Consider the following 13,550-nt stretch of genomic DNA (forward strand, 5'->3'; position numbering starts at 1 on the left):
AATTAGCTTCTGTGTTTTCGAAGATTGATTTAACATTGGACTATTATCAATTAAAGGTGAAAGAAAGCGACGTACTAAAAATAGCGTTTCGAACTCGGTATGGGCATTATGAATTCTTGGTGATGCTATTTGGGTTAACAAATGCTCCGGCTGCTTTTATAGATCTTTTGAATCGGATATTTCAGCCGTACGCAGATAAATTTGTATTAGTCTTTATTGATGACATTTTGGTATATTCAAAGTCTGAATCTAAACATGATTAGCATCTTCGAATTATTTTGCAAACATTACGAGAAAAACAATTGTATGGGAAATTGAGTAAATATGAATTTTGGTTGTCAGAGGTAGTATTTCTTGGTCATGTGGTATCAGCAGATGGAATTATAGTGGACCCAAAGAAAATTGAAGCAATTGTGCAGTGGAAAACTCCTAAAAATGTGTCAGAGGTATGTAGTTTCCTTGGATTGGCTGGGTATTATCGAAGGTTTGTGAATGGATTTTCAAAAATAGCCTTGCCATTGACAAAGTTATTACAAAAGAATGTTCTATTTGTTTGGAATGAGTAGTGTCAGAAAAGCTTTGAAACATTGAAGTAGATGTTAATAGAAGCACCAGTGTTGACTTTACCGTAGTCAGGAAAAGATTTTATTGTGTATATTGATACTTCTTTGAATTGTCTTGGATGTGTATTGATGCAAAGTAGGAAAGTGATAGCTTATGCTTCACGACAATTGAAACAACATGAATGTAATTATCCAACTCACGATTTGGAGCTAGCAGCTGTGGTTTTTGCTCTGAAGATCTGGAGACATTATTTGTACAGTAAGAAATACTACATCTATACTAATCATAAAAGTCTCAAGTATCTTCTATCACAGAAAGAGTTGAATTTGAGACAACGTCGGTGGATAGAACTTTTAAAAGATTATTATTGTGCTATTGACTATCATCTTGGTAAAGCTAATGTGGTAGCTGATGCATTGAGTAGAAAAGTTGCAATTGAATTGCAAGAGATGTTTGCACAGCTTAGTATTAGTGATAATGGAGGCTTATTGGCTGAATTAAGAATTAAACCAGTGATGTTTGAACAAATCAAGTCAGCTCAGTTAGAAGATAACAAGCTAATAAAGAGAAAAGAAATGGTTCAGAGTGGTATCTCAGAGAATTTCAGCATTGATAAATATGATTGTCTGAGATTTCGTGATCGGATTTGTTTTCCGAATGTTTCAGAATTGAAAGAGTTGATACTTCGAGAAGCACATGACAGTTCTTTTGCATTATATCTTGGAGGAACAAAAATGTACTGAGATTTACGAGAACTGTATTAGTGGCCAGGTATGAAGAGGGATATAGTGGAATTTGTGGCTAAATGTTTGACTTGTCAATGAGTTAAAGCCGAGCATCAGGTTCCGACTGGTTTACTTCAGCCTATTAACATTCCTGAATGGAAATAGGATTGCATCACAATGGATTTTGTAGCAGGGTTACCATTGTCATCAAATAAGAAAAATGTTATTTGGGTGATTGTTGATCGATTTACAAAATCAGCTTATTTTGTAGCAGTCAGAACGAATTGGTCACTCCAGAAACTTGGAGAAACATACATCTGAAAAATTATGAGACTGCATGGTATTCCTGTATCGATAATTTCATACCGAGATCCACGGTTTACATCGAGATTTTGGAAACAGTTACATGAGTCTCTTGGTACTCGATTACATTTTATTATAGCTTTTCATCCAAAGACCGATGGACAGTCAGAAAGAGTTATCCAGATTTTAGAAGATATGCTCCGAGCTTGTATCATTGATTTTGAATCAGGTTGGGAATGCTATTTACTATTAGCTGAATTTGTATATAATAATAGTTTCCAATCAAGTATTCAAATGGTACCGTATGAAGCTTTATATGGTCAAAGATGTCGGTCACCAGTGTGTTGGACATAATTGAATAAGAAGAAAGTGATTGGACCAGGATTGATTCAAGAAACAGAGGGTACTGTCAAGAAGATTCGAGAAAGACTGAAAGCAGCTTTTTACAGGCAGAAATCGTATACAGATTTGAAACGTCGGGACATTGAATATTCAGTTGGAGACAAAGTATTTCTCAAAGTTTCTCCTTGGAAGAAAATTCTAAGATTTGATCGGAAAGGTAAAATAAGTCCACGGTATATCGGACCATACGAGGTTGTGGAAAGAGTTGGGCCGGTTGCCTATCGATTGACTTTACTTCCGGAATTAAAGAAGATTCATGATGTTTTTCATGTTTCAATGCTTAGAAGGTATCGATCAGATCCTTCTCATATTATTTCTACGGAGGATATTGAAATTAGACCTAATTTATCATATGAGGATGAACCAGTTAAAATATTATCCCGAGAGGTAAAGGAATTGTGTAACAAATGGGTTCCCTTAGTGAAACTATTATGGAAAAGTCATAATATTGAAGAAGTAACATGGGAACCAAAAGATATAATAAGATCCCAATACCCCTATCTTTTTTCAGGTAAATTTCGAGGACGAAATTTATTAAGGGGAAGAGAAATGTAATGACCCAAAATTTGTGGGTATTAAAAATCAAGTTTCTGGCCTATTGTTTCAAAAAATTGGGTTCGTAAATATTTCTAATGTTAGTTGAGTGATTAATTAGATTTTGGTTAGGTGAATTAGCTTGAATTAAGGTTAATTTAGTGTAAGGACTAGATTGAATATAGTGTAAAAGTTTAATTATAGACTAAAGAAAATTGAAGGGGCTAAATTAGTAAATAACCCATAAAAAGGAAAAGTGCCAAATGTATGGAAAATATTATTCCATTTGTATGTATAATATACATATATTTTATACTTAGTATTTAAGAAATTAATATAATAATATAATAATATAATGTAATGTAATAATAAAATAAAGTATATAATAAAATATAAAAGAAATAAAGAAATAAAAATAAAGAAAAAGAACAGGAAGTGAAAACGAAATAGGAGAAAGAGAAGAAAAAGGGAAAATTAGGGATTTGAAGCTTCAAGTTTAATTTGGTAAGTCAATTAAGTCCCTTTCTTTATATTTTTGATGTTTTTGGAGTCCTAGAGACAAATATTACTTGATGTAAGTGGAAATTTTGAAAGTTAGATGATTTTTAGACATGGGTTATGTTGAACAAGTTGTTGAATTAGGGATTTAATTGAATAAATTTCAAGTTAGAATTGATTAAAGGATTAAATTGTAAAAGAAGCTATAAGTTTTATGTTTGAGGGACTAAATTGAAAGAAACCTGAAACTAGTGTTTTACCATGAATATTCAATGTTTAAGGAGAATATGATAGGAAATTGAATAGAAATGAAGTATGAAATTGAGTGATAAAAAAATGTGTTAATTAGCATTAAATTAAAAATTTAGGTATGGATTAAATAAAAATTCAATTATTCATTGTGAATTGTTATTGTATTAATAGTATAAATTGTTTAATTTCTATAGCTAACGTAGTACCGGAGACATCGACAAAGAAAGGAAAAGAGAAAGTTGACGAGGAGTAATTTGAAAAAAATTACTGTTTGTATTTCTATAAACCAAACTTAATAATTATTTTTGCATTTATTATATATATATGGTAAGTGGTATAGAGGTAACTATTGTTTTATTGTATTGAATTGATTGAGTTGTGAATATCTAAACTGAAATGTATATTGATTGTTATCTAAAAATTAAAGTGAAATGAATACCCTATTAATAGTGTCGGGCTAGGTTGGATATAATTGGCATGCTATAGGATTGGAAGTGTACAGGGATACTTCGACCTTGAGTCGATGAGGACTTTGTATCGATGAGGCACTTCATGTGTCGTAATGTTTCCGATGCTTCGGTTTAATCTGATGAGGTACTATGTATCGTACTGCTACTATTTACTTCCGCAAAGTCGATGAGGCACAATGTGCGGTACTGGTGTGTTGGTTGGATCTATGTATCCGCCAAAGTCCGAATTATGTTAATAGGGATAAATTTACTGTACTGGACAATTGAATGACTGTGCTACTGTACTGAAATTATATTGTTATTGATTGACATATTATCATCTTAAATAATGAAAACAGAATGCCCAGGTATGGCCACACGGGTAGAGATACGGGCGTGTGTCTCAGCTGTGTGAAGCATACGGCCACAGTACACGGGCATGTGTCTGGCCGTGTGAAAACTGAACTAGGTTCGAATTGAAAATAAATTCACACAGGCTAAGCACACGGGCGTGTGAAACTAGTATATTCATGAGCAACAAGTCAGAGAAGTACACGGGTAGAGGACATGGGTGTGTCCTAGTCGTGTGAGTCACACGGGGTGACAACACGGGCTTGTCTCGAAACCACAAGGGCGTGTGGTACTGTTCATTAAAGAAAATTTTATAAACTCCTGTTTAGGTCTCAATTTATTTCTAATATTTTCATTAGGCCCCGAATGTTCGTTTATGAGTCAATAAGATAAATTACTGAACTTTATAATGATTAATTTTATATGATTCGTGATATAAATTGTAGTAACCTGTAATGCTCCGTAATCCTATTCCGATGTCGAAAAAGGGTTGGAGGTGTTACATGCAAAATAAACATGTTATCAGATATTTATAAATATTCTTTATATAAATATATAATTTTTTAAAAAATAGTGATAAATCTAAAATGGTACATTGAAATAGACCAATACCAACACATGCCAATACTAAAAAAAAAAAAAATACCTCCAACAATACGATATTGACTACCTACCCTAATATTAGGTTTTTTTTTTTAATAAACCATCTTTAACGGAGATGTTACTCTTATTGATAAAAAAATACTTGAGAAAAATTAGGAGAACTGTTATTATTATTTTTGGATAAAAATATTTAAAATTCTATAAAGATAATAGATTTAAAAAATATTTACCAAAATATCGTAGGTCTAGATTAATTACGAACGTGGAAAGCAACAACTCGTTGCCACACAACCAACGCTCCAGTAAGGAAGAAACATTGTCCAAAAATATTGCATTTCTTAGCAATTTTTGAAGCAACCTCAAAATACCCATCAAAACTAGATAAAAGCATCCCCTTTCATCATGCCTCTTAATTTCAAAAAGGACGATATAAAAGCAACTCATTGCCATAATTTGTGCTAATCATTACAATACTATATTTTAATATCACCCAGTTTGCTTATATTAGCTCCCTCCACTTTTTTCAAAAAACCATTCTTGATATTCAGTTATTTTTCAAAAATAAAAAAGAATGTGTTAATTTAATCTTTAACAATCTTTTTGGATAAATGTATCTGTTACATTACATTATATTTACTTAATTATTCTAATCCTTGAATTTCTCATGTGTAGTATTCTTTGTTTGTATCCTACTCCTAAACTAAAATTGGGTGTTGGTATCACAGTCCCAAACTAAAATTGGTAACCAACTAAATGTTTTAATATAATGGCTTGTTATAAAAGAAAACTATTAAGTTATCCAATTCATGCCGTATCGTGGGATTACTCTTACCATTCTATAAAAGGATGTTCGATAAGTGTTTTCACTTCATCAAATTCAAATAAAAGAAATTGAGTAATAGCATGTAAGGCTACTATTACAGATACAACAAGGCTTGCTCAAGTCAAAAACGAAATACAGAACGTAGAAAATGAATTGTGCCAACATCGGGAACTCGTGAACCTTAACAAACCTTTTCTAGAGAAACTTACTCCTTACAAACCTAGCCATCGTGGAAGACCACATTCATGTGACAGACCAGAGGACAATGGACCTTGAGAGTAGAGTGAGAATGTTGCGGGTGGAGCAGGAGTAACTCAACAACAAACTCGAAGTCTATTTTACATTAAATTTAATTATCCTCCAATACCCCAAGTAGAGGAGAAGTCAGAAAACTTTTTTTTGGTGCCGAAATTAAATTGTATATTTTTACAATAATAAAAATGTAATTTTACCATTACTATGTTTATAATTTTCAAATGATCAAATTAAATTTTTATCATGGTGTCAAAATATAATTTTATCATTACTAATTTAAAATTTCATAAATTATAAAGTGACTTAAATGGAAAACTTTTCATTTTAAGGAGGCTGAGGCTCCTGTCAACCCCTAACTTCACCCCTGATCCCAAGTATATTTGAAAAAATATCAAGTAAAAAATAATTAAATATTTATTATCCTTTGATGTCTCAAAAGCATTTGAAAAAGATATAAATTAAAAAGGATTGATGTGATTATAATAATTATTAATTTGATTACTACAACTTCTTTTTTTTGGTAGTTTTTTTAAGTACAACTTTTAATAATTGATAAAAGACATATATCTACTTGCATAGAAGATAAAATATGTGATAATTAGGTGGTACACAAATATAATGTGCTTCAACGGTCTATGCATGATTGGTGTTTATTTTTAAAAATTATTTTCATGCATTTTAATTAAGTTTTGAATAATCCAACATCCAAACAGATAATCTAACTGTAATACAAAGCCTGCTTTCCAAAATCATTAAAAATTTAGCAATAAGTTTGGTTTTGCTATGATGGATTAGTATTATTAATTTATAATAACATTATTATGTTTAGTTTTAATTAAAATTTAGAAAAATGAAATTTTTCTATTTTAGAAAATATAAAAATAGAAGTTATTATCGATTTTTTTTAGTTAGGTGTGATACTATGTGTTGAAATTCAAAGAAAATTAACTTTTAAGAATACCTTAAAATTTAGAGAAAATTAAGTTCATGAGTCAGTTATGTGCAAACAAAGTTAGAGCACCTTACCACATCTATAATTAACAACCCATTAGTTGCGTGTTATAAAAAAAATTCTAAATATTAAAAATATGAATCTTGAATTAATTACAAATAACAAAACACTTTTTATTTTCCGGGTGAGATAAATTTTCCAAAATAAAATGACTTTCAATATTTTTTAGTGTCAAAATATTGAGAACTCAAATTTTATAATTAAAATTAATAGATTCACTCGATTCAGAAAAAGCGTATCCCGTCACAAATAAGCATTGCTGAACTCTTATCCAATGCAACGAATGGATCATTGATTAAGTTAATTCAAAGAGATTGCCTCGTTATTTTGAAAACTAGTTGCTCGTATATATTTCATGAATGCAACCTATACACAATTGTAATAACATATACTCAACATCAACAACACTAATGTAATGTTTGTTAGGAGTATTATTTTTTCACCACGTTTTAGTGTTAGAGTTAACTATAAATTAACTTCAATTGGTAATTTTAATTATTCACATTATTTGTTTCTGAAAAAAGATAAACTTTTACTTATTTTTGAAGAAATCTTTTTTTTACAAAATTTTTACTCAACGTTCTAATTTTAAGTTTAAATTTGTATTAATTATTATTTATTGTATATCTAACTATTATAATATATATTAAATAAGTCTTGTCCTATATTATTACACTAGTAATTAAAGGAGGCATAATTACATAAATAGTAAAATAACTAAAATAAAACCATAGTTACATCTATGTACACAAATTTTGATATTTCTTTATTTCTTTATTTAATTCTCAATACTATATTCGTGAAAAGGTAATTAGAAAAACTAAAGAAAAAAAAACTAATATGACACAAAAAATAAAAATAAAGCAAATATTAAAAAAAATAAATAAAACTCAAACAAAAATAAACTAAAAGTAGCAAGTAATAGGAGAGTAATGATTAAACTTATTGATACAGTTTCTAATTGGATGGAGGGGCAAAAAATATGTTCTGGTGAAGAGGAAAATAAAAGGTATCGTCTCTCAAGAGTTCCTCTCGAGAGGGTCTTTAGAAATATATATAAGGTGATTTTTTTCTGAGTCAGGTAAAATATATTTTATAATAATTGTATAACAATTTGTCCCCCATCTTGTCGAACAAGAGTTATAAAGTGATTTTTTTGAGATAATTTTACATGCATGGAACATGTAATTGAGGGCTTACTACGTAAGTTTTAACTCGAAACTTTACTAAGTTCACTCTGTTGTCTGATAGTTTGGTATATAAGTTAAAAGGCTATTTGAGAAATGGTTAAAGAAATGAATTGTGTTGTAAAATACTACAAACTGTATTGTAAAATACCACGAATTGTATTGTAATCCATAAATTTTGAAAATCTTGTATGTAGAATGTTACGATCATAAATCAACAAAAATATAATAAAATATATTTTAGCCCAACTCGAAATCCGACTCGGGATTCGACCTGGAAGAAGCCATCTGATATATATTTCTAAAGACCTTAAGGGGGGCTCTTGAGAGACGATACCTCTTATTTTCCTCTTCACCAGAACATCTTCTTCCTCCTTATTTCAGCCAACCAGAAACTGTATTAACAAAACTATATTTATAATTTATAGTGAGGATTAAATTAAAATATTTAACTACAGCTTGAAAGAAAAAACATAGCTTAAAGGTTTTTTAACCGCATATGAATATAGCCAAAAATCTAAATGCTTTCCACTTTAAATAAAAAAGATGAAACAAAGAACTTACGTAGAGATACTAGGTTTAAGTCCAAACATCCAATGTCCCACTATCAATGAAATTTCATCATCAACAACAGCCTCGTTTTAGCTGTAAACGAGATGTGGCATCTGCGTTGAGTTGTGGGTGGAGCAAGCAAGGCAAGAGAGGCGTGGCCGTGGGCGGGGCCAATCAAGCAAGGGAGGTTGAGACGGATTGAGTTATGGTATCAATTATTTATCATTTAAAAAATATATTTTTGGGTAAACTTCCTAATTTGTAATGCCTCAAAAATTTGAATGTCTGACTATTGAATTTTGTTATAATTAAATCTCTATATCTATGGTTATGTGCTTTGATTATGTGTTCGGGGTTAGGGGTTCGAGTTGCATCTTTGGAAGATTTTGCTATTTTATTCTAAGTTAACCTCTATCTTGGAATTAACAACATAAGTTTAATTTTGTGTGAATTGGTTTAAAGAATGAGCTTGCTAGTTTGATGGTTAAGCATTTATTTGTGTCAGTGGTCTTGTGCTTGAGTCTTGATGTATGCACTTATCGATAGTTAAAATAGAATTTAATGTTTCCCTCTCTTAGTTTTCCTTTTCCCATTCTCCTCTCTTTCTTTACGTTATTAATTCCTTTTATTTTTCTTTTTGACTAATCTATAAAGTGGCTACCGAGACTGGTTGAGGGTCTTACGTTGTTTGTTGTGTCGTTGGAGGATCTCTGTGTAAGTTCTGTTGTAAATTCTTTTCGTTTCTGCTAGTTTTGGTTGTTTTTGTTCTTTGGTTGAAATTGTTTTGTTACTTGAATTCCCTGTTTTAAGCGTATATTTAACTCCCTCTTTAGGCAAGGATCTTGCGGGAATCTTTCACCAATATGTTAGTTCTATTTTTTGTGATCATGTGCGAGGTGAGTGTTGAAATTCGAGTGAGCAGGTTGTGTCGATGTTTTTCGATATAAGAGTTAGCTTGTGCATTAATTCTGTGCATTAATTCTTGTGATTTGTTGAGAATAATTGTTGAATTTGTTATTGGATGGTTGCTTTAGGGTTCAAGGTTCCACTGTGTTGCTCCTACGTCAAAATCTACATCAGGTGTGTACCAAAAACCCTACTATTTGCAAAATCCAGACATTAGAAACCATAACTGTCGATGCCACATGACCGTGTGGTAGGTTGTGTAAGTCACACGGTCATGTGACTCACTGTTTGTCATTAAGGACCACACGGGCCAGAGGCACGAGCGTGTGTCCAAGCTGTGTGACTCACTATTTGCGATTTAGGACCATGCAGGCAGACGACACCATCATGTGTCAGGCTGTGTGAGACATACGGACAAGCATACATGTGTGTTCCAAGTCGTGTGGAGCCATGCAAGCCAGTCGTTTAGGCCGTGTGAAACCACACGGGCATATGGGTCAGAAATGAGATTTATCCCTGTGGTTGTAAGCGTCATCTAATACGAACGTAGGCCTTCCGTAGTGTACATATAATCTGCATTAAACCGTATAAGTTGCTATCTAATGATCTGAGACCGATTAATCGACCATATAACGTATACTGATTGTGATGACTGTTAATGGTATTGATTTGTACTATCTAACTATGAACTGTACCTGAATAATTGTGTGTATGTTCTTGATATCTAATGTCCATAATCTGCACTTGCATTGGGTGGGAACTGTATGAAGGGGAAGTGATCTGTTCTGGTTTAGTAACTAAGCCACAATTTATATATGAATCTAGCGTTTTATCACAAATTGATCTTGCAGCTAGTTTGCAATCATGTTGAATGTGTCGGACCAACACTATGTGGTATGTAGGGTTGGATGGGTATTAAATTCCCTTACCGATGTGTTGGGTTGGTCGAAGATTATGTGTAGTGAATGGGGTAGGAAAAACTGCATCTGTTTCTGATCTGTTCTGTATCTGAACTTGAATTGTTCTACTATTCATCTAATTTGTTAAAACCGTAAGGAATATCCTCTGCTTCTGATTTGAACATGAGTTTAGGAATTTACTATTATAGTTATACTTCTAATTGAATTCATATTTGTTAAATATTGAGTTCTCGACTCATTTTGTTGTTGACTGAATTACAGGTAACTCACAGTCTTGATCGGGTCGGCGTAATGGAAGCTCGGTCAATCTGCTTTATCACCCTTTATTTATATTAACAGTAATTTCAGTATTCCTTCGTATTATGACTTTCTAAGATTGTTGAACTATCGACTGGGTTTTAGGATTGTTATAATCTGTCAGATGGTTTTTAACTGTGTTTATAAAAGTTGATTTTTTTCCCTAATAACGTAAATGTAACTCTTCAGACTTGGTCTTAACGTCTAGGTCGGGTTTGGGGTGTTACATAATTAGTCACTTAACTATTCACTAGTTTCTATTTTGGTCACTGAACAATGAAAATTTTCAATTTGATCACTTAATTATCTATTTTCGTGTTTTAGTCATTGTGTTTAAGTCTGAAATGGTTGGATTATGTGACCAGTATGAATCACTCAATTATAAGTGTTTTTGTTTTGATCACTTAATTATAAAAGAATTTTGATTTAATCACTAAAGTTTTTGAAACTAAATATTTTAGTGACCACTAGTTAAGTTGATGATAGAATTTGATGTGGGTTTTATTATTGTACTAATAACACAGTCTTAGAGTAGAGAAATGTTGATTGGTTTAAGTGGCTTCAGCTTTCACATTTTGGATACATTTGTTACATCTGCAATAGTGTTAGACAATTAGTCTTTCCTTAGTTTTGAGATGATTATTAATCTTTGTTAGTATTTAATATGCTGTAAAGGAAGAATAATGATTATGGAATTTTAGATTTAAAGATAAATATTTGAATATGTTGAAGTTTCTAAAGAAACTCAACACTATCAGACTCTATGTTACTTATGAGGGTCGGGCACTGATATATGTCCAACATGTATATGTTCAATTACTTTATACTCATGTCTAAATATACAATGGCTGCAAAAACCATTAAATTGGATTTCAATAACAAAGAGAGCCCTGCAAATTAAGATGAGAGATATGTATTCAGTACAAGATTTTATCAATGTAAGAACATTGAATCGTTAATGTGACATGCACCAATGCATGTTAAAAAATAACTAAGAATCTTAAATTGTGAAATATTGTTGATAAACCAGATAAAGCTTGAAGCCTGGATGAAACCATGTTTAAAGTCATTGTGCGCTGCTAAATTAGCTTGAAATAAAATATTCTTTTCTAGTATAGCTAATCCATTCCTTGTAATCAAGAAATGGATTTAAAAAAGAATAAATGATATACTGCAAATATAGCTAATTGTTGATTACTATGTGCCGGCCTAGCGAAATAATAAGAAAATATTCAATGTGAGATAAATTTGCGTACAATATGGCTTGAAAATATCACTTGCAGTCTCATTGTGAAACTCAAAAATGGCTCGAATCCCCGTTTTCACCGTTGCTATACTACTCTTCTTCATAGCTTCTTTTCAAGCCTCTTCTGCAACTTCCAAACCTACTGGTCTAAGCATGAAGCTCATCCGAAGGGACTTATTGTTCCCTGGAAACCTCACTACATTCCAAAGAATAAGAAGATTGGTGCAACTTTCAGTTAGAGCTCAAAATTTCAATTCTTTTCCGAGTCTCAATCAATCAGAGGATAATGTCCTAGTACGTTTACCTATAGGTCGTGTTCCTGAGAGTTATGCATATGTGGTCGAGTTTAAAATCGGAAGCCAGCTCCATCCGGTGAAGTTGCTGATGGATACAGGAAGTAGTCTGATTTGGACACAGTGTGAGCCTTGCATACAATGCTATCCGCAGAAGGTCCCCATTTACGATTCTCGAACTTCCACGAGCTACAGCAAACTTCCATGCACTCATGAACTTTGTCAAGGCGAAAACAATCGGTTCAGGTGTTATAATAACGAATGTGTCTACAACATACAATATGGTGCTACATCTCGGCGTAATTCACCTAGAACCAAAGGTGTTGCATCTTTCGAAGCATTCCAGTTTCCTGTTGATACCGTCCACACTACAGTGATTAATGATATGATATTCGGATGCTCCAATGACAACCCAAATATTGATTTTGCGAATGGTCAGGTTTCGGGAATTCTAGGATTAAGCAGGGGACCAGATGGACTAGCAAGCCAGTTAGCCAAGAGAGGCATCATTGAGAATCGATTCTCATATTGCTTAGTCCCTTTCCATGATGTATTGAGGCAACCGACTATCCTGAGGTTCGGAGACGATATCCCCATACCTGTAGGAAATCTTCAATATACCGACTTCATACTGTACCCCGGTCGTAACCATTACTACGTTGAATTGTTAGATATCAGTGTCGGATTCCAGAAAATGGGGTTCGAGTCAATACCTGGAATGTTCGAGCTTAGGCAAGATGGCTCAGGTGGTTCACTCATAGACTCAGGGACTGTGGTTAGCACCATTGATGAAAACACCGTAGGACGCAATGCATACAAGGAAGTGATGGCAGCGTTTCAAGCTTATTATGACAAGAAAAAATTCCGAAGAAAGGGCGGCCAAGTGGAAGAAAAGTTTGAGCTATGTTACTATAACAAGGCTGGATTTAGAGATTTCGTGACAATGACCCTACATTTCGAGGGTGGGGACTATTTCATAGATGGAAAATATATGCACTACTTCGCCGACGAGGAAGAGGAAGGGGAAGGGTATTTTTGTGTGGCATTGTTTAAATCATCGAAAACTATATTAGGAGCATGGCAGCAACAAAACGTGCGTATCATATATGATATGAACGGTGGTGGATTCCAATGGATTACCGAGACCTGTGCTAATGATCATTTCCCATGATTGAATTCTAGTTTATATCATCAGTTAATGTAGGGTTGTAACATAACTAGATTCGATCTCAATTAAATTTCTGTGGACAAGATCGAGATGGAGAACAATCCATTGCTTCTCTCTCTCAATGTAATAATCACTCGAGTGAAATTAAGGTTTAAATCCCATCATTTACAAATATTTGCGACTACTTTTCACTAAAAATAAGACTTAAGT

The 13,550-nt window shown here is 32.6% G+C and overlaps 1 protein-coding gene across 1 annotated transcript; it reads left to right on the plus strand.

Moving 5' to 3' along the window:
• Nucleotides 1–11,936: 11,936 nt before the first annotated feature.
• On the plus strand, nucleotides 11,937–13,343 carry LOC108481394 (aspartic proteinase nepenthesin-2-like). The gene has a single exon (XM_017784534.1). It carries the CDS (start codon nucleotides 11,937–11,939, stop codon nucleotides 13,341–13,343), a length of 1,407 nt encoding a protein of 468 aa, XP_017640023.1.
• Nucleotides 13,344–13,550: the final 207 nt, after the last annotated feature.

The sequence above is a fragment of the Gossypium arboreum genome, chromosome 1 (genome assembly GCF_025698485.1).
Source record: "Gossypium arboreum isolate Shixiya-1 chromosome 1, ASM2569848v2, whole genome shotgun sequence".
Taxonomy (NCBI): Eukaryota; Viridiplantae; Streptophyta; class Magnoliopsida; order Malvales; family Malvaceae; genus Gossypium; species Gossypium arboreum.

Excerpts from the sequence above, each read along its gene's own strand:
- LOC108481394 (XM_017784534.1), top strand. The coding sequence starts at position 11,937 with ATGGCTCGAATCCCCGTTTTCACCGTTGCTATACTACTCTTCTTCATA.